Raw genomic sequence first — 24,090 nt, 5'->3', positions numbered from 1 at the left:
ACGCAAGGTGCTGTTCCTTCTGGCACTGCACAGCAACAGCAACAACAACAACTAACTCATGTATGTAGTCTCGAGGTTTCCGCTGCACAGGGTTTATATTATATCTATAGGCCGTCCGCATCCATTGCCTGCCGCTGCTTGCAACTCCATTGCCAGCTTATTCTGGGCATTTTTCTCGAGCGTTGTCAGCCTGCCTGAATCTCAGGAGCGGCCGGTGCCGGGCAGTCCAAGAAATAGATCCGTCTCCACATCCACCATCTGCTGGCCCTGCTCCTCCAGGGTCACTGGAGCAGGGAGCGCCGCCAAGGTCGCCGGAGCAGGGGGCGCCGCCGCCTCCGACGCAAGGTGTTGTTCCTTCTGGCACTGCACAGTTAACCAGGGCAGCAGATCAGAGGATGCATCAAGGATAGGATGGGTGATCTCTGCTGGGAACGGGATGGACATAGGATATCACGCGAGGAACGCGTTCAGGGTAATGGTAAAGTTTGGCCGTTTCATTCCACCAGGCAGCAATTTGACTGTCCATCCATCTTTACCTGGCTATATAGTTCTTCATTGTGCTGCCGCAACGTCATCTCCTGCTCCATCCATGTCCATGTCACAAAATCAATAGCGCCATGTCAGGAACTCTGTCTATACACACTCTCTATTGTTTCAGGTTTTTTTGGGGTAGCGAGGTTACCTTCTGCCTCAACGTAGAGAGCTGCTCTTCAAACCGCCGAGTCTGCCATGAAAAATAATTAAGCGGCATTACATGGTCGTGTAAGCTTATGTGCATGGATAGATGCATTATAACTACTCTTCCATACTGTGCTAACCTTCATTGCCCTGATGCCTAGAAGGCTTTTTTCAATTTTGACCTCTAAGCTTTGCAGTTCTTCAATAGAGCATTCTTCCAAATTTTGACCCAAAAGTTTGCTGCATCTCAGTGATACCAGATGGTGACAACTCAGTTTTGGCTAGTTACATGGATAGCAGTCTCTTGGAAAACCGAAGTGGTTACCTTTTGCAAGCTTCAAGAGCATCAAGCTTCTTTGACAAGCCCTCAGCATCAGCTTTTATTTTCTGCAGTTGAGATCACAAGGATAATACCTGACCTAAGTTAGAACTATGTCTTATCAAACATGAAATAACTGCTAGAATGTACTACCGGATCATCTTTTTTTAAACTCAGTTTTGGCTAGTTAGAACTATGTCTAATTGAACTGTGCTGCTTTAGTCCATGATGGTTTTCACATTTCAGTAGCACCATCATCAGCTGGGAAATGGTTGCAAACCAAATCGAGCATAGCTTACTCTCTCAGTTAATACACCATATCTCACCACTTAGCTACATAAGTATCTCCAAAGTGAAATTATGTAACCAAATGTGAAGTAAGCACATCAAGCAGAACTATGTACCTCCATATCTTGCTGTACCGTCTGTCTGCTCATATTATCCTTTGTGACTGTCTTATAACGTTCAATTGTGTTCTTCATGCTGAATTGGAATTTAAAATGTAAATTATACATGATATAGTAACAACTGTTAATTTAGACAAGCACAAGGCATTAAATATGTAATACTGACGTAAAAAATGATGTTGTGTTTCCCTTCATTGGTGTCATAAATATAAAGTAAAGAGCGTGTGAAACCGTTCTACACCTCGTGAGGGGTTTTCACATTGTCTATCTTGCTGTGATGATCTTGACAGAAGAAGAGGAAGAAGAGGAAGAAGAAGAAGAAGAAGAAGAAGAAGAGGAAGAAGAAGAAGAAGAAGAAGAAAGAAGAAGAAGAAGATAGATAATGTACTTGTTATTATAAAAAATTAGAATCACAACCAAAAGAATCAAAGAAAACAAAAAATAAATAAACCAAAGAAACAAATGCAAAAAGAATGAAAAATCCAGAGAACAAAAATGAAAAGAAAACAGAGAAGACCGAATAAAAAAGAAGAAACAAACAAAGAAAAGAAAAACAACCACCCGTAAAACTAGAGAAAGGAACAAAGAAAACCGAGTGAAAACTAAAAGCCCAAAAAACAACGAAAAAACGGCTCTTTTCTCTATAAGTAGGTTGCTAGGTTTGCTGCACACCATCAACAAGACAAGGATGTAGATGCATTCAACAAGAGTCGCTACCATCTCGCTTAATGCGAGAATAGCTCTCCACGACCATTTTGTAAATGCATTCACGAGAGTTGCTACCATCTTGCTTAATGTGAGACATAGCTCTTGCACGTGTTACGAAAAAAGCTCTCACGCATCGAGCTAGACGATGCACTTGCATCAGGGCAACCTCTAGTGGGCCAACTCTGTGGCTTCGTTCGCTGATTTTATTTATTTTCCTTTGAAAAATTTCCTTATATTTTGGTAATATTATAGATACATGTATTTCATATGCTAATTTAATAAAATTTTAAAAAATGTTTATCATACATTTTAAAAAGTGTTGATGAAATGTAAGAGAGCATTGTTCAGAAATGCACAAACGTTTTTTTTTGAATTATAACAGCATTTTAAAAATGCTCATGCATTCAAAAATATTTTCATATATTTGTTAGAAAATGTGTATTCAATGGATAAATAATGTTTTCTTTGTTTAGAAAAAAATCTAACATTTAAAACATCTTCAACGCATATTATTTTTGGGTATTACTCCCTCAATATATATGCCCTAATGCTCTAACATGTGCTCAAGGTTAGCCTCAAAAAACACATTAGGACTATTTATTATTGGAGAGAGGGAGCACGTGTCATGTATAATAGCATATACTCAGCCGCATATTATTTCTACTCCTAATGGACGAATTGGTTGAATAGTCCCCCCCACTTTCAACCGGTTTATTTTCAACCGGTTTATTTTCAACCGGTTTTTCTTCGTCCCACCTCCCAGCAGCCCCTCCCACCGGTTTTTCTCTTTTCTCGTCTGACCGGCAATACCCAACGTATTTATGGTAATCAATCATAATTAATCCACGTATATTAATTATCAATCCAGGTATGGTAAGGTCATAACTCGGGAAATTTTGAATATGGCAATTATATGGTAATAAATTTAAATTACCCCAAAGGCTATCAATCCAGATATGGTAAGGCCATAACTCTGAAAATATCGAATATGGTAATAAATTTAAATTACCACCAGGTATGGTAAGGCTATCCACGTATAGTAATAAATCATATAGTAATAAATCATAATTAATCCACGTATAGTAATAAATCAATCCAGGTATGGTAAGGTCATAACTCAGGAAATTTTGAATATGGTAATAAATTTAAATTACCCCAAAGGCTATCAATCCAGGTATGGTAAGGCCAAAAATCGGGAAATATCGAATATGGTAATAAATTTAAATTACCCCAAAGGCTACCAATCCAGGTATGGTAAGGCCATAACTCGGGAAATATCGAATATGGTAATAAATTTAAATTACCACTAGGTATGGTAAGGCTATCCACGTATAGTAATAAATCATATAGTAATAAATCATAATTAATCCACGTATAGTAATAAATCAATCCAGGTATGGTAAGGCCATAACTCAGGAAATATCGAATATGGTAATAAATCAGCGATTCGTCCGCATTACTAGCTCATCTGATAAATCAGCGATCGAGTAATTAAACCGTGCAGTAATTAGTACTCCCTCCGTATATGGAAGGAACCACCGGAGTATTCCATAGATTAGCCACAGGATTTTGGCAATCTCGCTGTGGCATCTCGAATTTCGGAAATCACGCGCCCGCATACGCCGCCGTGCCCCCCCTGCAACCACCGCCGGAGTCGGAGGCGAACGCGATCGCAATCGCGATGTGTATATATATACAAGGACGTACTACGTGCACAAGGGCCTGCAAGCAAACCCCATTGCTCCTGATCACCATGCATTTCTTCCAGGTCGTCATGGTGTGGATGTTCCCGTGCGCCGTGTGGGCGGTGATGGCGCCGGCCGTGGCGACGGCAGCGACCACGGACGGCGCTTCGAGCGTTGAGCAGGGCAGCTCCTCGTCGCCGGCGTTCGGCCCTGGCGACGCTGAGGTGGCCTCTGACCCGGGCTCCTCCCCGGCGTCGAGGTCCTCCACCTCCTCCTCCTTGCTCGGCGCCCGAAGCAGCTCGTCGAATAGCGCGCGCTCACCGGTGAGGGAGGGCGGTGACACGGCCGCACGGAAGGGCCACGCGCTAAGGCGGTGCCTGCACAAGTTCGCCAGAAATCTGCAGCGCGCCGGTGCTGCGGACGAGCGGTCAGACGGGCGCGGGAGACGGAAGGGCCGGGCGACGAAGCCGGACGGGTGGGTCGCCGCCGGCGAGGACGGCACCGCCCGGGTGAGGGAGGAGGCCGTCGTGAGCGCAATCGCCTACTGCAAGGAGTCGAGCCGGCAGCGCTGCAGGCCGCCGTTGGCTCCCTCGCCTAGCTTGGACGGCTGGCTCCTCGTTCGTCTGGAGGAGGAGATCGGCACCAGCGCCACGAGCGCCGTCTCGCCCTGCGAATGCGAGGCGCAGGGCACCTCAAGCGCCGCCGCCCCCCACCACGGCCACGCGGCCTGCGACGGTACGTGTTGTCAACCGATCCGTCGATCGATCTGCTCTGCTGCACCCGTGCACGTCTAAACCGTCGTTGATCTCCTTCGTGCAGCAGAATGCGGCGGCGGCAGGCCGTCGACGGTGGAAACTCGACGAGGTCCAGCCGGGGAGATGGAAAAGGGTGACGCTGTCGACGGGCTTGACGGGGACGTCCTTAGGATAACGAGTTACTTCGCCGCCAAATATGTGCGCGCGGTGCGCCATTGAAGAATAGCTCGGGGTCCGTCTCACATGAGGCGAAGAAAACAGTTTTTCGTAATCTAGAGGACCTTGTCTTACGTACCTTCGATCTTGTATGATCTGTCCATATCAGTGTGCGAGTAGTAGTAATATGATTGTAGTAAGATCTGTCCATATCAATTGATCCATCTTATTCTTATATGATATGATGGCCTGCAGCGTTCCTAAGATCTAACGAGAATCTCCTGGAGTTAACGGCACAATCGTTCGATTGTTTCTGAATCAGACTGCAATTTTGAAGCTTAATTGGCAAAGGAGTTAAGATATAGACAATCCTATTTATTCGAACTAGCTTTGCTGAATCGAAAGAAAAGAGACAACTTGGATTCAATCAAAAGAAATTAGAAGATTTTAGTACTGGCATGTATTCACCTCAATCACTATATGCTCTGTTTGTACTCTACACATGAGGAATATATTCACCTTTAACTTCTTTTTTTGCGGAAATAAGACTTTCATTCATCAACCACGGTCATTACACTCCAGATTTTACATAGAGCGTGAATTCCATCCGGTGCATGCCCATGCACTGTTGAATTATCAAATGAGTATAAAGTTGGTCTTTTTTTTAACTACTACACTCTAGATTCTCGAGCATGGAGATAGGCGAGTTGTAGACCAAGAGCTGGTACAGATATAGGCGAGTTGTAGACAAGAGCTAGTGGGCAGCAAGAAACGCATGCACACCAAAGAACAAATCTGAGTCACATGCCTACTTCTATTGGTTTCTACAAAGAGCGGCTAGCTTATATCTTAGACCAGTCGGTCACTGTCGAGGTCGCCAAGGTGATCTTACAGCACCGCCGTGGGGATTTCTCATATGATTTTATGTAGGCAAGCCGCAAGCGGTGGTGGTGATTGGCTGGGTGGTGTCGCTGCCTTGGGAAGAGACGAAGTGATGGTAAAAGTAAGCAGGATCCGATGATTCTTCCGTGGGGATAGCCAAAGTCAAGATGTCGACTACAGACTCGTCGCAGACTTGCAATGAACCTGGATGCGGCGAGCCTGATTTGGGGATCGATGGCGGGTCTTGACTTTGTTAGGCTGGGATTGGATGGTTGCGGAGGGTGGTGTGCTTGGTTGGGTTCCCGTGGAAGAATGTGGCCTCCTCGTGGATCTGGTCATGCCCATCCTAGAGAACATTGTGTCCCTAGCTCTCTCGAGGAGCAAGGACAGTGCAAGCGGCAGCAGGGGGTAGGGGTAGATGTGGGGAGGGATGTCGGCGGCTGCTCGAGGTCATCATGATGAAACCCTTGACGTCCCATCTTTATCAATGGAAGTGGAAGAGCACGAAGTCGAGATTGGATAGGAGTTTGAGTTCTTTTTGGCACCGATCGGTTCCCCACTTTAGAGATGTATTTTTTTTTGCGTGCGAGCAAACAGTGGGTTGATTCTAAAAGGGATAGGCACTTTTCAACAGAAGTGCATGACGGACCAAAAATATGACCTCATTTTATTCGTTTGATAGATATCGTATTATTCGTTGTTGTTCATTCGGTGAAATTTCCTAATATTTGATTGTTATGTTTCTAATTAGAGCACCCCATAATCACCCAATATGAGGGGATGATAAATGAAAAATACTGATTATAAATTTTGAAGAGCTCGTGGCAACACACGGGCGTTATACTAGTAGCATATAAGGTATCATGTCCTATTTATTTTTCAATTATCTGAACAAATTTTGAAAAACGTGAGAAAACAAATAATAGAGGGAGCATGCAATTTTTGAGACTGCCTTTGACTATTGATAAGATTACTAGTATATGAGATGTATAGTGTGAAAGTTGTATCACTGGAAGCTCCTTTCATGTAAGAATTTGATGGCATGCTTTGTGTAAGTTGCATGTTTCATATATTATTACTCTAACATGTGTTCACGGTTAGCCTCAAAAAACACATTAGGACCATTTATTATTGGAGAGAGGGAGCACGTGTCATGTATAATAGCATATACTCAGCCGCATATTATAGCGTATAAGGTATCATGTACTATTTGTTTTTCAATTATCTGAACAATTTTTGAAAAATGTGAGAAAAAAATTAAAATCCCAACCATGTTTTGAAAAAAAACATGAACAAAAAAATGGAACTCCGAATATAAATGGTGAGCATTTTTTTAAACACGATCAAAATTTCTAATTGAGTTTTTTTAGTTCCTTTTTTTGGTAAAAAGTGAAAAAAATTCAAATTTTTAACGTGTTCTAAAAGCATGAACAAAAAACTGATAATAATCCATACATTTATGCAATTTCAAACAAAATTTTAAAGATTTAAACCTTTTTTGAAAATGAATAATTTTCTAAATTTTGTTCATTTTATAAACAAAATCAAAACATTAAAATTTCAGACTACTTTTGGGGAAAGCAAGCATCCTTTGTAGATTTCAAACAAATTATTAAGATTTGAACTTTTTTCAAGAAATGTTTTCTTAGGAATTCAACACTTTTTAAGTATGAATAAGTTTTAAATACCAAACATTTTTTAAAACCAAACAATTTTTGTAATTTCGAATAATTTTTTTAAGATCTAATATTTTTTGAAATTTGAATTTAGGAAAAAAACAAAAAAATTATAATAGCCAGTAAAAGAAACAATAATACCGGTTCAAGAACCTTCTAGATGGTTTACAAAATAGGTAAAAATTGGCCGGGAGTTCCCAAAACCGGAAGGAAAAGCCCAATGGCTAGATAGGGTCAACCGTTTCTGTGCGAATCGGTGACACTTTGGACATAGTACAGACACAGATGCTCATACAAATATACACTCATTCCTATGAACGCACGCACACACATTCTCCTCTATATGAGCATCTTTAAGAGACTGAGTCAGCATATCATCATGAGATTACGCCTTCGTAGTCGACGATGACATCCTCTTGCACTAAACACACGTCATCGAAAGGCCTGGACTAAATTCAAAAAATTATGAGCACCGGTGTATAGGACTTAAACCCCGATGGGTTAGTGAGAATAGGGTTTTCTATTTTATTTCATTTTTGAGAGAAAGAATGTGGTTTTGTAGAATGCGAATCGCTGCCGCTTGGGTTCACAAGAGGCCGCTGGCTGGTTCTGACAGTTAGGCCCATTTCCAAATTTTGGCCCAGCTTTTCTATCCTCATCGCTTCCGTCGTTTTTTTTTTACTAAAAATAAGTTTCATCGTTTTGTTCAGAAAAGGTAAATCGATCCTCCTGGAACACGTACGCGTGCACACTCCGGTGATAGGTTCGAAACGTCGGCAATAGAAAGCCGTACCGATCTCAAAGCCCTTCACATTTCCTACTCGCAGAGTGAGGTGGAACACGAAACGAGGAGCTGCTTTCCTCTGCGCGCCCGACGCATTTCGTCGCCGACCATGAAAGCGCAGAGGGAGCTGGCAACCAGACGCAAAATCCAAACGTCGCTTCGCCCCACGCAACACCTCCGTCGCGCGCCCAAGAGGTGGCCTGCTCCTGCTCCTGCTCCTTCGCCTGCGTGCCACCATAAATATCCTTTCGCCCCCCTACGCGACCTTCTCCAGAGGATCGATGGCGGACGCTCCATTTTTCTCGTCACAACCAAAGCCCGGGGAAACAACAACAACAGCAACAACAACAACAACGACTAACTCATGTATGTAGTCTCGAGGTTTCCGCTGCACAGGGTTTATATTATATCTATAGGCCGTCCGCATCCATTGCCTGCCGCTGCTTGCAACTCCATTGCCAGCTTATTCTGGGCATTTTTCTCGAGCGTTGTCAGCCTGCCTGAATCTCAGGAGCGGCCGGTGCCGGGCAGTCCAAGAAATAGATCCGTCTCCACATCCACCATCTGCTGGCCCTGCTCCTCCAGGGTCACTGGAGCAGGGAGCGCCGCCAAGGTCGCCGGAGCAGGGGGCGCCGCCGCCTCCGACGCAAGGTGCTGTTCCTTCTGGCACTGCACAGTTAACCAGGGCAGCAGATCAGAGGATGCATCAAGGATAGGATGGGTGATCTCTGCTGGGAACGGGATGGACATAGGATATCACGCGAGGAACGCGTTCAGGGTAATGGTAAAGTTTGGCCGTTTCATTCCACCAGGCAGCAATTTGACTGTCCATCCATCTTTACCTGGCTATATAGTTCTTCATTGTGCTGCCGCAACGTCATCTCCTGCTCCATCCATGTCCATGTCACAAAATCAATAGCGCCATGTCAGGAACTCTGTCTATACACACTCTCTATTGTTTCAGGTTTTTTTGGGGTAGCGAGGTTACCTTCTGCCTCAACGTAGAGAGCTGCTCTTCAAACCGCCGAGTCTGCCATGAAAAATAATTAAGCGGCATTACATGGTCGTGTAAGCTTATGTGCATGGATAGATGCATTATAACTACTCTTCCATACTGTGCTAACCTTCATTGCCCTGATGCCTAGAAGGCTTTTTTCAATTTTGACCTCTAAGCTTTGCAGTTCTTCAATAGAGCATTCTTCCAAATTTTGACCCAAAAGTTTGCTGCATCTCAGTGATACCAGACGGTGACAACTCAGTTTTGGCTAGTTACATGGATAGCAGTCTCTTGAAAACCGAAGTGGTTACCTTTTGCAAGCTTCAAGAGCATCAAGCTTCTTTGACAAGCCCTCAGCATCAGCTTTTATTTTCTGCAGTTGAGATCACACGGATAATACCTGACCTAAGTTAGAACTATGTCTTATCAAACATGAAATAACTGCTAGAATGTACTACCGTATCATCTTTTTTTAAACTCAGTTTTGGCTTAGTTAGAACTATGTCTAATTGAACTGTGCTGCTTTAGTCCATTATGGTTTTCACATTTCAGTAGCACCATCATCAGCTGGGAAATGGTTGCAAACCAAATCGAGCATAGCTTACTCTCTCAGTTAATACACCATATCTCACCATTTAGCTACATAAGTATCTCCAAATTGAAATTATGTAACCAAATGTGAAGTAAGCACATCAAGCAGAACTATGTACCTCCATATCTTGCTGTACCGTCTGTCTGCTCATATTATCCTTTGTGACTGTCTTATAACGTTCAATTGTGTTCTTCATGCTGAATTGGAATTTAAAATGTAAATTATACATGATATAGTAACAACTGTTAATTTAGACAAGCACAAGGCATTAAATATGTAATACTGACGTAAAAAATGATATTGTGTTTCCCTTCATTGGTGTCATAAATATGAAGTAAAGAGCGTGCGAAACCGTTCTACACCTCATGAGGGGTTTTCACCTTATCCATCTTGCTGTGATGATCTTGATAGAAATACAATACAGTACTTATGAAAGACAGAGTTGAACATCAACTATTTATCTACCTATTATCTTTTGGATATATGCAATAAGTTGGTACCCCTATATAATATGTAGTAGCCTAGAACTTGTGTAGAATTAAGTGTATGTCTTGACAAAAACACAACGGCTGTGTTATATATTAATTCAAACCTCATGGGCTTATGATTCACTGAGCTTATTTGTGCACCTTATCTTTGAGTGAGTATTCAAAATAATGTTAGTCTGTTTGATTTGCATTCTTCAGCAATCATTGTGTACCTGTCCAACTGCCGGGTAAGCCAGTCCAGTCTTTGGGCAAGCTGAGAAAAGGTAGTGCAAATGTACAACACGATGGTCTTGATTGCAAGGGTATACTTTAGGGTTAGTCAGTTGTCAATTCCAGAATAATTTAGTTATCCCACTATACATAGTAGAGTCGTTCCTGTAGGACGAATACTTCTATCGACTAGTGTGATGCACCTTTAGCCCAGCCTCAACACTATGGTTTTGGTCGTCCCTGATAAAATTTTCCAGCATAAATTTCTGAAAACAATAATGTTCTACAGAATTCAGTTTGAATTGCAGAAAATTCACCACAGTTTTAAGGCCTCATGTTCTTTCAAAATAACAAAACTGCCACATAATTATGTCCTTGCAGGAAATACGAAAATATTTTACATAGTTGTGGTTTGGTCATAATTCTTACAATAAAACCTATATGGTTTGGAAAATCAAAATTAAACTTTATTCCTACAAAAAAGGAAATTTTTGACATAGTAGCATGTCCTTGCAAGAAACTAGAAAAATATACAACGTAGCTGTGATTTGATCATAGTGCTCACAATAAAACTGTAGGTTTTACTTAAAATTTAGTCTTTGAAAAAAAGAATTTTTTTGACATAGTATGAGCATTGGTTTTGCCAGAATTTTAAGCTTGAATCTTTAGGTTTGTTTCCAATGCGTAGTTGTAGTAGAAGAAATTGCACTTGAACACTCTAAACTGTCATCGCTTTGTCACTTAGCTTCCTTAACTTATTTTACCTCACCTAAGCATTCATGACTTGTCTCCATAGTCATATTGCTCTTACACTGTTAGGCTAACAGATATATTGAGGGGTGAATCTGCGAAGTGGACATAGTAAGCAGTTCAAACACAATTTTCTCTTGTAATAGTACTTCTTGTGATGAGAGGTATTGCACAGGTGTGCAAAACATAATGGTGTGATGAAATTGGTAGGAGTATGCAAGTTATATTTCCATGGGACAAATGTCAGTATACACAGACAAGCATGGAAAATATGCATAAAATCCCTGATAGAACGGGGATACTGAGGGGTTAATCTGAGAAGGTGGACATAGTTAGTGAAATGTTGAGGGGTGGATCTGAGAAGGTGGACATAGTAAGTTCCAACGCAATTTTCTCTTGTAATAGTACTTCTATAATGAGAGGTATTGCACAAGTGTGCATCATGGTGCGATGAAACCAGTAGGAGTATCAAGTTGTATTACTCAAAGTCATCACCAATGATGATCATTTCATCGACATCGAGAAGAAGAGCCCAACCATGGGAGGAAAGGCAGAAAAGAGCGGAAGTTCATGATTGCTCTTTGAAAAACCAGTAGCAGTGATCGCTAAGGATAAGAGGTCAGCTCAGGCACGAGGAACCGCTAAGGATAAGAGGTCAGCTCAGGCACGAGGAACTTGCTTAAGGCCATATTTAGGGCGACGAAGACAACACAACACGCCATTAGGAAATACGTAGGTGGTGAATGCATGTAGATCTACTCATGCAACTGAACGTTAAGAAAGACATTATTGGACATCATGTTGAGGGACAGACTTGTGGCCAATGTAAACCACAATGAGAAGGGTGCAAAAACAGTGGTCATGTGAATCACATGAGCAAATGTCTCATTTTAGTCATGATCATGCACCTACTAAAAGTCAGTCATAAAATGAGCCTTGTATAGCTCATGAGAACCACTAGAGTGAATCTTAATCTTGTAGACCCACGCACTAGTGCTGGGAAGTGCACGAGGAAGGGAAACAAGATCCCCCACATCCCAGTGCTTTCAAGCAGGAATCTCCTCTACCATCATATGAGACCATTCGGGAGGAACAACATCACCATAAGAAAACTTGGCTCGAGATGAGCGGCGACAGAAAAATCGTAGCAATCAATGACCCAAAAGCAGGCCGGAGGGCATGGAAACCATGGGCAAGAGGCGGCGGTGCATCACCAGCAAAGGATGATGAAGCGGTCAAGGAAGATAGCACATCAACAAAAGATGGCTCATCGGAAGGTAGAACGTCATGAGAAGGCGATGTGTCAGAGAGGAAAGGAAGGCGTGTCAAGAGAAACGGGGCAACAAGCAGACAACGGTCCTAGTGAAGGATAGGAGGGGGACCACCGGGGAGAGTCAAGAGACGAATGAGCTAGGGAAGCCTCAAGTGACAAACGAAATGGGGATGTTAGCGGGTCAACAGAAGTACATGCATACATAGTGGGATGGATGGACGAGGGCAATACAATAGCTACAGGTGTCTCAAGAAAAGCCAAGAAGAAATATCTTCAATAGACGAGGCCGAAGGAGAAGACGGACACCGATAGAAAGTGTTGAAGTGTATATGTGGATTACCTACCCCTTTTTGCCAGTCTAGAATTTTGGTTCCGTTGGCTAGTACATGAAGCTTAACATGGTATCAGAGCCCAAGGTATTCAGTTCAAGTCCTGACTTTCACAATTTATCCAAAAATTGTTGTTCCCTCCTTTGTGTCCACGTATTGGCCTCTTGAGCCATACCTTCGAGTCTACCACCCACGTGGACTTTCCGCGTTACACATGAAAGGGGTGTTGACGTGTGTATGTGGATTGCCTAGCCCTTTCCACCAGCTCAAACTTTTGGTTGCATTGCATAGTCCATGAAGCTCAACAAAAGGAACAACACTCATCACAAGCCACTCACCGAAAAACCAGTAGCGAACCTGCAAAGGCAGAAGCACTTGAACCAGGCATGAGGGGCTGGCCATATAGAGAGCGGCAACGATGGTGGACCATGCCATTAGTAACAGAATACCTTGGTGGTGGCTGCATGTAGACCTCTCGACGCTAGTTGACATCAAGCTTAGATGCAAACCAGTGGCAGAAAAAAGCAATAGCAGGGTGCAAATAGTGGCCATGTGGTCCATTTGGAGGAAATGTCCCATCGTAATCACAACCATACTCATGTAGAAAGCCATATGCCACAACATCTCCTCCTAATGTCTATTTGACAAAGGTAACACAATTGACCCCTTCAGGTCATTACCGACTTCTGCGGCCATAGTAGGATTAAGGTCAGAAGGAGCGGAACTAGGTATTATGTTTGTAGATAGCCATTACTCACATGAAATGTGCTTCTCTTAAGACACCAAAGTGTCCCACACATTGAGGCCTATCAATTCACACCTAGTTCTATCTACTCTATGTGCAGCAAGGGGGTTAGATGTTTCCAACCACATCGATGGATTAGACACCTCCAATCCCAAAATTTCATAACATAAAGAAAGCATGCATAAGAGAGCACAACTACAATCTAATTTTATATACAATATCAACCTCAACCTAGAACCAACAATGCATTAAAAGGGTCTCAAGCTTACGACCCATCATATGATGATGTCGGTGGTGGCGCTGACCATATGGTCATGCCCGACGTGTATGACAACCGCCCCTCTTAGTTTTTTCTCCTTGTTCCTCCTTCAAGGACGTAAATCGATACTAGAGATGGATGGTGAGACACAACCCCCAAATTCCTTTGGATGTGATTTAGAGGGGGGGGTGATGAGTTGCTAGTTGGATTAGGGTTAGTTATCACTTGGAGATGGTATAAAGAACAAGTTAATCCTCCTTGGATTGATACGACGAGCCTCGTAATTTCCATGTGTTGGATATATAGTGCTATTGCATTTGGTGATCATAACTTCAATGGAAATTATCTCAATTTGTTGTCACTCATGTGACAAGTCCATGGGAGATAAAGTCCACTAAACTACCAAGCACGAAGGAAACATACTAAAAAAACAATAGGTTCCTAATGTGGTTGTTTGACCCTTAGTAAAAAGAAAGAAAGAAAGCACGTACAATGACATTGCGGTCAGGCTACGTCGGCACCACTCGTTGCTAAAAGATGAGGCGCATCTTTTAGCTCGATCCCCTGCAGTGCGCTCAAACATTGCCGTCGTGTTTGTCTTATGGAGGCGCTTTCTTATATACATGTTGAGGGACTGGGATTCGTGGTGTTGGTTTACTTGAGGTTCCTCTTTGCTTGCTGCTTGATCCCCTACTATGTCAATCTGTTGCACCCACTCTTTCTTGCTCCAATGCTCCGTTGTGCCTCTGCACTCCTCCTGGTGGTGAGGGTTGCTTTGATACTCACCGCGGTTACTAAAACAAGGATGGTCATCCCGTTTCTGATTACTTCTAAGTGGCACATGCATAACGAGGGGTGCACATCTTCTGGGACTCGTGCTTTTACTTCGACATACTTAGCCACCGCTTTGACTAAGTGATATATTGTGAGGTTAAGTGTCTGCTTGCCGCTTTAGGTTTTGTGACTGATGCTTCTAGCATTGAGCGACCACCGCCTACACAGCCAGGTACATCCGAGTGGGTTCTAGACTCTAGAGCTTCCTTTCATATGTCTTCTAATTCTTCCACCTTGTCCTCTCTAAGATCTCTCAATTTTCATGTTCATGTTCTCACAGCTGATGGTACTACTCTTTATGTTGCTAGTTGAGGCACTCTTACTACTTCTTTTTCTATGCCCGATGTAGCTAATTTTCCTCGACTTACCATGAACCTGTTTTCTGTTGGTCAACTTACTGACTATGGTTATCGCGTCATTCTTGACATTGATTCTTATTTTGTTCAGGATCATCACATGCACAACTTGGTTGGGAATGGACCTCGTCGCGATGACCCTCAGGGTCATAGGGAGTTAGACTAGCATCATGTTCCTTCTATTGCCACCACTATTGTCAGTCACTACATCCGTCGCACCAGCAACCGACACTTTCCAGTAGTGGTATCATCGACTTGGACATCTTTATGGTTCTCTTTTGTCGTCTTTAGTTTGTCGAAGTCTTCCGGGGTCTACCTCAGGAGATGTCTCTTTAGAAAGGCAGGGTTGTAGGCTTGGCAAACGGATTCAGTTACCTTATCACACTAGTGAGTCAATGTCTCAGTGCCCTTTTAATTGGTTAATTTCTATGTATGTGGTCTGGCTCCATTCACTTCGAAACAGGGCCATCAATACTATATTACTTTTACAGATAATTTCTCTCGCCATACATGGTTTTATTTTAGGTATTCTCGCAGTGAGGTTCTCTCTCCCTATATAAGTGTTTTGTTGTCATGGTCCACACTACAATATCTATGCTTATTCACATGTTTAGTGCTAACTTTGTTGGAGATTATATATCCTGAAGTTGCATGGTGTCCTTGCTAAGCATGGTACACTTGCCTAGTTCTCTTTTCCTGGTACTCACACTCAGAATGGTGTGGGTGAGCGCAAGCATTATCTGTTCTTGAGAAGGTTCGTACATGATGATGGCACCTCTCTTTCACTTCCCTTTGGGTTGAGGCCGTTCCTGTTTTCACCTATCTCATCAACATTCAACCCTCAATTGCTCTACAGGGTGGCATTCCTTTCAAGCGCCTTTGTTATCGTTCTTCTGTTTATTCGGTGCTTTGTTTGTTTGGTTATGTTTGCTATGCCTTCTTACCCCCATAACGCACCAAATTGTCCGCTCAGTCTGTGGGTGTGCCTTCTTAGGACACAATTATGACCATAAGGGCTATCATTGTTGGGACCCGATCAGTCATAGGATACGTGTTTCTCAAGATTTGAATGTTGATGAGTTTTGTCTCTTTTACTCAAACCCATCTTCCTTGATCTTTTCGGTGGAGGATATCTCTTTCCTCGCTTTTCTCGACACATATCTCACTTTGCCCGCCATCCTACTCCTACTCATTTCACTATTGCAGATCCGACACCGCCATCTCCTAGGGTTTCCTCTTTCTTGGTCACATGATTTTGCACCTTCATCTCCGGTGGATTCATCGTCTCCATCACCTGAGTCTACTCTGGTGGCCCCTCATATTTTCCCCTCTTTTCCTCACTATTATAGTTGTCATCTACGTGTAGTGGATCATTCTACTGATGTGCCATCTATATCTTCTCAGTCGACTTATGGTCTTTGTGATCGGTCTCGCCCTACCATTGATCCCTATGGTTTTTCTGCCGTAGTTGTTCTTGAGCCAACTTCTTATCATGATGTTGTTCATCCTGAATGGCAGCTTGCGATGGCAGGAGAGATTGTTGCACTTGAGCACACTAACACGTGGAATCTCGTTTCTCTTTCTCCACGTGTTTGTCCTATCACTTGTAAGTGGGTCTACAAGGTTAAGACTCACTTTGATAATTCTCTTGAGCGTTACAAAGTCCGTCTTGTGGCTTGTGGCTTTTAGCATGAGCATATTCGTGATTAAGATGAGATTTTTTCTCATGTGGCCCATATGACAATTGTTCAGACACTTCTTGTTGTGGCCTATGTTCGCCATTGGTTTGTACCTTAGCTTGATGCTATGAATAGATTTCTTAATGGTGAGTTGTGTTAGGATGTTTACATACAATCATCGCATGGGTATTATGTTCCTGATGGCACGGTATCCAATCTTCCTCGCTCTCAATATGGTTTTAAGCAAGCCCCTCGTGCTCGGTTTGAATTTCGCCTCCGTGGTGACTACAACTACTCTTTTGATGAGTACTCATGATCCTATGATGTTTGTCCACCTGTCTGCTCATGGCCGGACTCTTCTTCTATATATTGATGACATGATCATCACTCGTGATGACCCTGAGTACATTGCCTTTGTGAGGACACATCTTAGTGAGCAATTTCTTATGTTTGATCCCTCTTCACTACTTTCTCCGGATTGAGTTTTGTTCTACTTGTCCCATTAAAAGTATATTCAGGATCCTCTTACTCTTTATGCTCTTACAGATGAGTGTATTATTGAGAATCCCATGGAGCTCAATATACACCTCTACTTCTGATAGTGATCCATGTCTGATCCAACGTGTTATCGTCATTTTGTGGGAGACTTGTTATTTAGCTGTCATTCATCCGGATATGTCCTATCCTATCCATATTTTGAATCAGTTTATTTTTTTTGTCCCACTTCGGTTTACTATGATTCTTCCATTCTATGATATCTTCGTGCCACGATTTCTTACCATCTTTTCTGCCTCGCTCAAGTCCGCTACAACTCCAGGCCTATTCGGATGCTACGTGTGCAAATGATCCCTCTGATCGTCATTCACTATCTGCTGACCGTGTTTTTCTCGGTGGTTCTGTTTTTTTCCTAGAAGACAAAGAAATAGACTACAATTTCTCCTTCGTGTGTGCAGAGGTTTTGCAAGCTGTGTCTCTTTTGATGACAGAGGTGACTTGACTATGATTACATTAGGATTTTGGTTTTTCTATGACTACACCTACCCCCTCCCCCTTTCAGACAATACATGTTATATCAATATTAGAGCATCTCCAGCCGCGCCCCCAACACGGCCCCCTAGGCGATTTTTTTGCGCCGACGCCAAAAAAACGGCCCAGTCGCACCCCTAGGAGCCCGTTTTCCCCCTCTTGGGCCAAAATCAGCGTCGGCGGACCCAGGCTGAACCCGACGCGCTGGGGGGCGCCCGGGGGCGCCGGGGCGAGCGGTTTTGGCACGAAAGAGCCGCGGGCTCGCCGAGTCAGTGACGCGTGCCTCGTCGTCATCAGAACGCCTCGGTTTCCCGCGTGGAGTCAATGGCAAGGCTGCCGCCGGTCAGCCTTGCCATTGATTCCTCATGGGCGGCGCATCACGGGCGGCGCGGCGACGCCTCCCCTCCCGCCACGCGTACACATGCCCCGGGCTATATAGGACGGTGGCCTCCCTCGCCTCTGGCCACACCAGCCCACAGCCGCCCATCGACCGCCGCCGAGCTCTCCCTCTCTCCCCGTGTGCAGCCACTCGCCGACGCTTCTTCCCTCCCCTCTCCCTCCCTCCCAAGCCCGATGGCCGCTCGATTCCTCGGCGGCGAACGGCTTCGGCCGCCGCTCGCTTCACGAGTGGGAGGCCTGGCTACTCTTCAAGGCGAACATCCCGGTGCCACCGGACATCCGCGCCGGGCCGATGGGGCGGAGACTCAGCAACGGGGGAGTGCATATTCCCCCGGTGCCCGACGTCGAGGCGCGCCCCGCCTTCTTTGCCGCCGAGGTCGACCGCGTGTGGGACTCACTGACAGGGGAGCAGCGCGCCCTCCCCCAGTACGCCGCCGACAACTACGCGGCGTGGGCGGCGTACTTCCAGCGCCGCCAGGAGCAGAGGCTGGCGTCCACCAACGGGGCGCCGGTGGTGGGCGGCGTCAAGAACAGTGAGGGGCGCCACGTTTGGTGGGGCACCCCTGGCCGCACGCTCGAGTACCTCGAGGGCGGCAACGACCCGCCGCTGGCATACCCTGCCGCGGCGGCCGCCCCGGTCCACCGCCGGCGCGCCGGGCAATGGATGCCCAAGAAGTTCGGCTCCTCCTCAACGTCCTCCTCCCACTCCTCCCGTTCTTCTTCCCACTCCTCCGGCTCACCGGCGGTGTTCGGCATCAAGGCCGAACCCGCAGCGGAGACGCCGCTCGGCCGGCCACTCGCAGTGCCGGCATCGTCATAAACAAGGGCGGTCGACGCGCATCCTCCTCGGCTCCTCCGGGCTTCGTCAAACCGAAGACGGAACCGGGGCTCGTGGCCGTGAAAACGGAGCCGGGGCTTCCCACCGTGAAGACGGAGCACGGCGATGGGGAGCTCGACGAGTTGGTGGCCCTGAAATGGGCGTGCGATGACTGGCTGAAGATGGAGATGGAGCGCCAGTGCCGCGCCCTAGAGCACTTCGAACATCGGCGCCGGGGCCGCGACGAAGGAGGCGTCGTCGTCCTCGACGACAACGACGACGACGACGCGCCGCCACCGCCACCGGTCCGCTATGGCGACGCCGGGCAGGGGTCCAGCAGGGGCGGCCGCGTCAAGGAGGAGAAGGCCGCCGCCGCCGACGACGGCGGCGAGGATGGTGGCGACGACGGCGACTACGTCATGTTCAGCGACTTCTTCGGCCCGTAGTTGTAGTGTCGGTCTTTTTTTCAATAAATTTGCTAGGTAAAATGCCAAACATGTCTAATCTATGCCCAATTTACCGAATTTTAGCCGAACTTTGCCGAATGCTTTTTTTTAAACATAAACGGCGTCTGGGGTCGGTGACTGGGAACCCACTCGTCCCATGCCGATCTTTTACGCCGGCTTGCCCCAGGCGGCGATTTTACGCGCCCCCTGGATGGCCAACGGCTGGAAATGCTCTTACACATGACCCTGTGAAGCATGTGCTCATCGAGCATATTGGTGTTGATGCTTTTTCTGTGCGATGTGGTGTGTAGGATTTGGTAATTGCTCTTCAGGATGTGCCTTACATGTTACTTTGGGCAAATGTCTTTACGAAGGCCCAGACTGGATCAACATGGTTTTTATCTCTCCAAACTACTGGTGTGGATCCACCCTGACTTTGACGGGGCAGGGTGTTAGTTGTATCTATTTGTCGTGTGATATCGCCATTGTATAAGTGCTTTCCTGCTTATTTACCACACATATACATGTATGTATATCGTCCAATGGACACCTAGAAATACAAGTTGCATATTTCCTAACAACATGATCCAGGTTAAGGAACAACCTTTCTATTTCCTATGCGCAAAAGCAAAAGTTTTTTTTGTTATTGCATGCAATCAACATCGGCAGGAAATTTGTATATTTCTACACGTACAAAATTCAGAACATGCCCAAATAGGGAGATCATATTGTGCTTCAAATGAAGAGAATAAATCTACTATCTAACTTAGCCCATAATTGGTTCTTTTGTGACCTACGGCTGGGGACTGCAAAATCTGCCCCATGACTAATTTAGTTTTCAGTTGTCACCCTACGACCATGATCTGCCTTATCTGAATAATAGTGGACGCCCTACAATCATGGTGATTGTTTGCCTTGATTTTGGTATGGCTGCTACCTAAAGACAAAACTATAAAATATCTGCTAATAAAAAAATTGTAAGTTAGTTTATCTAAGAAAGCTGCATAACTTAATTAGAAACCATATTTTGGAAGTCTGGCAAGTTTAGTCTTCACTCAGCTTATGACAGGAAGCTATTCTTTCCTGCATACAACACTAGCACCTTATATGTCAAACAAGCAGATATTTTTCTCGCAAAAAAAAGCACATATTCACAACAAGTTCACTGCCCCAAAACTTTAAATAGTTAGTATTTGTGGCACCACAATCTGAAGAACTTTTCAGCTCCTGTAAGCTGTTGTGCCATTTTGGCGTGTTCTTCTAATACAAAATGACACACATTTGGGGGCCTGTTTGACAGGGAAAAAACTGAATCTGTTCACAACTACAATTCCTAGTAAATTAAAGGTTGTGCTTTCTTTTGTTTAATTAAAAAAAAAGACCAGTCAATTTATTAAGAAGAAACCACCTGACACACGCACTGCGGAGCCTAGGGCTAAAACGCGAGTGGCGGGCTGGGCGGCCGCACGCCACTGAGTAACTGGTTGTCGTCGAGTTTCATATTTAGTTTTATTTTGAGGGCAAATGTTCTGTTTAACTTCTGCTCCATGGTGTGGACTGTTTAAACTAGAGTGAACAACGGAAAAATAAATGCTGGTGCGCTAGTTCCACGGCAAACTGAGTAACTGACCATGAGTAAAAAAAGGTACTCTCCATACAGTTCAAGTACACCATATCGCATGCACCGGTTTCGTTTCTGAAGAGAAAATTAGCTCTAGCAGCAAACACAAACAGTCTGAAGGTTGGCTTGAAAACCGATGTCCAGACGGACAAGCATTACTACGTCCCAGGTAGTAGTAGTAGTAGTACTAATTCTAGCCTTGCTATTCTACTACTAAATTCTCCTATTGGCTACGACAATATATGACTAAAAAAACATTAGGCCAATAGGGCACTGAGCAGGCTACATGTACTAATCGTCCTTCCATCCTGAGGCACTTTAAAGTTTAGCCCAATTCGCAGCGATAGCAGGACCTACGGAGCAGAAATTTATCAGTTTATAAAATCGCGCTCGCTGCAACCGAGGCAAGATTCTCGCAGCGATATGGAGTGGGGAGACTTGAAGCCACCGGCCAAGTGGATGGACAGGAACGGCGCATCACGGGCGGAGGGGACTACTGGAGCAGAGGCCTCCGCTTCCCATTGGACACTGGCCGGCGAGCTGCGTGCGCCTGCGCCAATACAGGAGTTGGCGCAGGGGGGAGCGCGAAGATCCGTCGGATTTCTCGCAGCGACGGAGTAAACTAGTGGGATTCCCACGCGCATTCTAGCCCCAACCAGGAAACAAGCGGCAATTATAGTAAACAAAGACAAGGCGAATTAACTAGTCGCGTAATCGGGAGTGAGGGAGGGGAGATTGGGGGAGCGGAGCGGAGCGGGTTACCTGGAGCTGGTGAATTCGTAGAGCCTGCCGCGGGGGGAGAAGACGACGAGGGCGACCTCGGCGTCGCAGAGGACGGAGAGCTCGAAGGCCTTCTTGAGCAGGCCGCCGCGGCGCTTGGAGAAGGTCACCTGCCGGCTCGTCGGGTTCTCTATCCGCTTCATCTGCGTCTTCCCCCGCACCATTTTCGCTCCTCTTCTCTCCTCCCACCCACAAATCCGATCGGGAACCAAACCAAACCAGAAAAATCTCCCTCCTCCGATCAGCCGGCCTGCGGAACGAACGCAGAGAGGAGAGGGGAGAGGAGAGGTAAATAAAAGGTGGGTACTGTTATCCCAATTGGGGCGGCGAGGGGAGGGCGAAAAGAGGAAAACCCCAGCCCACCCACGCGAGGAGGAAGGGGATCTGGCCAGGACGGCAAGGGGAGACTGACCAAAAATGGCAAGCGCGGTGAGGTCGCTGCGGTGTAGGGTTCGGCCGTAGCTGGCCGCTGCTCCCCCCTCGCCCTCCTCCTCCTCTTCCTCTCCACCTTGGCTTTCCTTTTCGGTCCCTGGCCCTGACGGCGTTGCCGCGACGCCGTCACGAGTGGCCGGTGGGGAGGCACCGGGTCCCAGAGGAAAAAGGAAAAGGAAATTTTGTGTGCTGGTAGTGGGGTGGGGTGGGGCGGGGCGCTAGGGTCGGTGGAGCTGCAGTTTTATGGAGATCCGGGGCTGGGCAACAAACGGCAACATTTTCCATAGGTGGAAAATAAAGGCCGTCAGGCGGGCGCCTTTTTTTTTGTTGCGGTGAACCACCCTGGGACACGCACTATTTTATTTGGGCGCTTCGGTGGGTGGTGAATCAATTCTCTTGAGGGAGGGCTACGAATTCGACAGCCATTCAATCAACTTGGGATTAGGGTTATGGCTTTCGTACAGTTTCCCTTTAAGAATCCACCCGAAAAAGAACATTTGCTTAATCATGGGTGCACATCACACGATCTATGACGATGTTTAAGGCGTAATTGTACGTTGTGGTCCTATGATCTGGACCTAGGATGCGACGCGCCAAGTGGGTAGTATCATGAGCATATCATATGATACTACCTTCGCAGTGCATAGTATCGTAAGTTAGTGTCTTAGACGACACCATTTATTATTTTACATGACTCGTATTAATACATTACTAACTAATTGCACATGCGTTGCAACTGGGCATTGCATATTCTGTTGGTTCAACACCAGTCAAGTCGGACACAAATCTTATGCCCATCATCTTGTAGATTTTGATAAATTTTGATTGGACTAGGGGTAGGGAAAGACAAGAAGGTTTTGATTTATGTGAGGTTTGGGAAGATTTTATTTGATTTGAGTATGGATAGAGGAAGGCAAGCTTCTTTTTTTTTCTGGATTTAGTTGAGGTTTTGATTTTATTTGATTTAATCTGATTGAGTTGATACAGGACGTGAAGGGGGGCTTGGGGAGGGATGAAGACGAAGATGAATGTAGAACGACTAGCATTCTTTTTTTAAACACAATACAGATGCATACGCTCATACACTCACCCCTATGAATGCACACACACACATCCTACCACTATAAGCACCTTAGAGAAAGTGGGTCGGCACATCACCTTGAGATCGACGAATTCACCACAAACGCCTTCGTAGTCGACGAGAACGTCTCCTGTCACTGAACGCACAATGTTGGAAGACCTTGAATAAATACAGGAAAATGTGAGCACCAGTGTCAAGTCTGGGATTTGAATCCTGGTGGGCTGAGGATATCACTGTCCTCCTAATCATCCAACCACATATTGGTTCGCAACGACCAACAATTCTCTGATAGTAGAGATTTAATATGATACTTTGGCAATACCAGTACTTTCTCTTTTGTCACTTAATACTATGACAAGTCGGCAATATGACTAGTTGGCATTGCATAGATTGCATGATACTTGCTATTATATTGTCACTATGGGAGGTCTTAACCTCATGCTTAGCACTGAAATTTAACAACAAAACCTGGTATTTTGCACTATATATGTATGCGAGTGAAGGGTATAGATTGTAGTATACTTATAGAGTTATTTTTCCCTGGTTCCTCTGGCATAACGGGACCGCCGCTAGCCCTAGTGAGCCTTGACGATTTGGAAATGGGTTACTGCATTATATATCTTCTCGTAACACTTTGTTGCATGAAATTTTGCATTATACATATGCAGGTTGGAAAAAATTATTATAGTATAATTGTAGGTTCATTGTTTTGAATTTCATCCCGGTGCCTCTCACCTGAGAGGGTCGGCCATGCCTAAGGTGAGCCTTGACAATGTGGAAAATGGTTGGGCCGCTCAAAACATTCATATTCAATGAACAACATTTGACTACGTTGAACGGCGGTGTATGTTTGGTTTATTGCGTTTGATTCACGTTTTCTAAAGAATGAGTTATTCAAGATGTGTCCGAGAGAGTATTGATTTGGA

At 45.1% G+C, this 24,090-nt stretch overlaps 2 protein-coding genes across 4 annotated transcripts in view; both read right to left on the bottom strand.

Annotated features, from left to right (window-relative positions):
* The window catches only part of LOC119292041 (MADS-box transcription factor 50-like), a 2,394-nt gene extending 915 nt beyond the window's left edge, over positions 1–1,479 (bottom strand). Inside the window, exons 1-6 of one of the 2 annotated variants that reach the window (XM_037570872.1) lie at positions 1,402–1,479; positions 1,004–1,065; positions 819–918; positions 683–724; positions 537–578; positions 35–363 (exon numbers count right to left, since the gene is read on the bottom strand). In XM_037570872.1, coding sequence (XP_037426769.1) covers positions 202–363; positions 537–578; positions 683–724; positions 819–918; positions 1,004–1,065; positions 1,402–1,479 — 486 coding nt within the window. In that variant the 3' untranslated portion in view covers positions 35–201. Of the gene's footprint in view, positions 1–34; positions 364–536; positions 579–682; positions 725–818; positions 919–1,003; positions 1,066–1,401 lie in introns of those variants that run through there. The other variant, XM_037570873.1, reaches the window with a different exon arrangement.
* Positions 1,480–8,387: 6,908 nt separating this feature from the next.
* LOC119292040 (MADS-box transcription factor 50-like) lies at positions 8,388–22,271 on the bottom strand. 2 transcript variants are annotated; one of them, XM_037570871.1, is made up of 8 exons: positions 22,064–22,271; positions 21,634–21,901; positions 9,758–9,836; positions 9,359–9,420; positions 9,175–9,274; positions 9,039–9,080; positions 8,893–8,934; positions 8,388–8,719 (listed from the first exon to the last, which is right to left on the bottom strand). In XM_037570871.1, exons 2-8 carry the CDS (start codon positions 21,813–21,815, stop codon positions 8,558–8,560), a joined length of 669 nt encoding a protein of 222 aa, XP_037426768.1. In that variant the 5' UTR covers positions 21,816–21,901; positions 22,064–22,271; the 3' UTR covers positions 8,388–8,557. The 2 variants fall into 2 exon arrangements, with proteins under 2 accessions (XP_037426768.1, XP_037426767.1); XM_037570870.1 differs by lacking the exon at positions 22,064–22,271 and having other exon boundaries at positions 21,634–22,054.
* Positions 22,272–24,090: the final 1,819 nt, after the last annotated feature.

Source organism: Triticum dicoccoides, chromosome 4B (assembly GCF_002162155.2).
Source record: "Triticum dicoccoides isolate Atlit2015 ecotype Zavitan chromosome 4B, WEW_v2.0, whole genome shotgun sequence".
In the NCBI taxonomy this organism is placed as follows: Eukaryota; Viridiplantae; Streptophyta; class Magnoliopsida; order Poales; family Poaceae; genus Triticum; species Triticum dicoccoides.
Note: the sequence above shows the minus strand (reverse complement) of the source record. Positions and strands in the feature narration are given on the sequence as shown.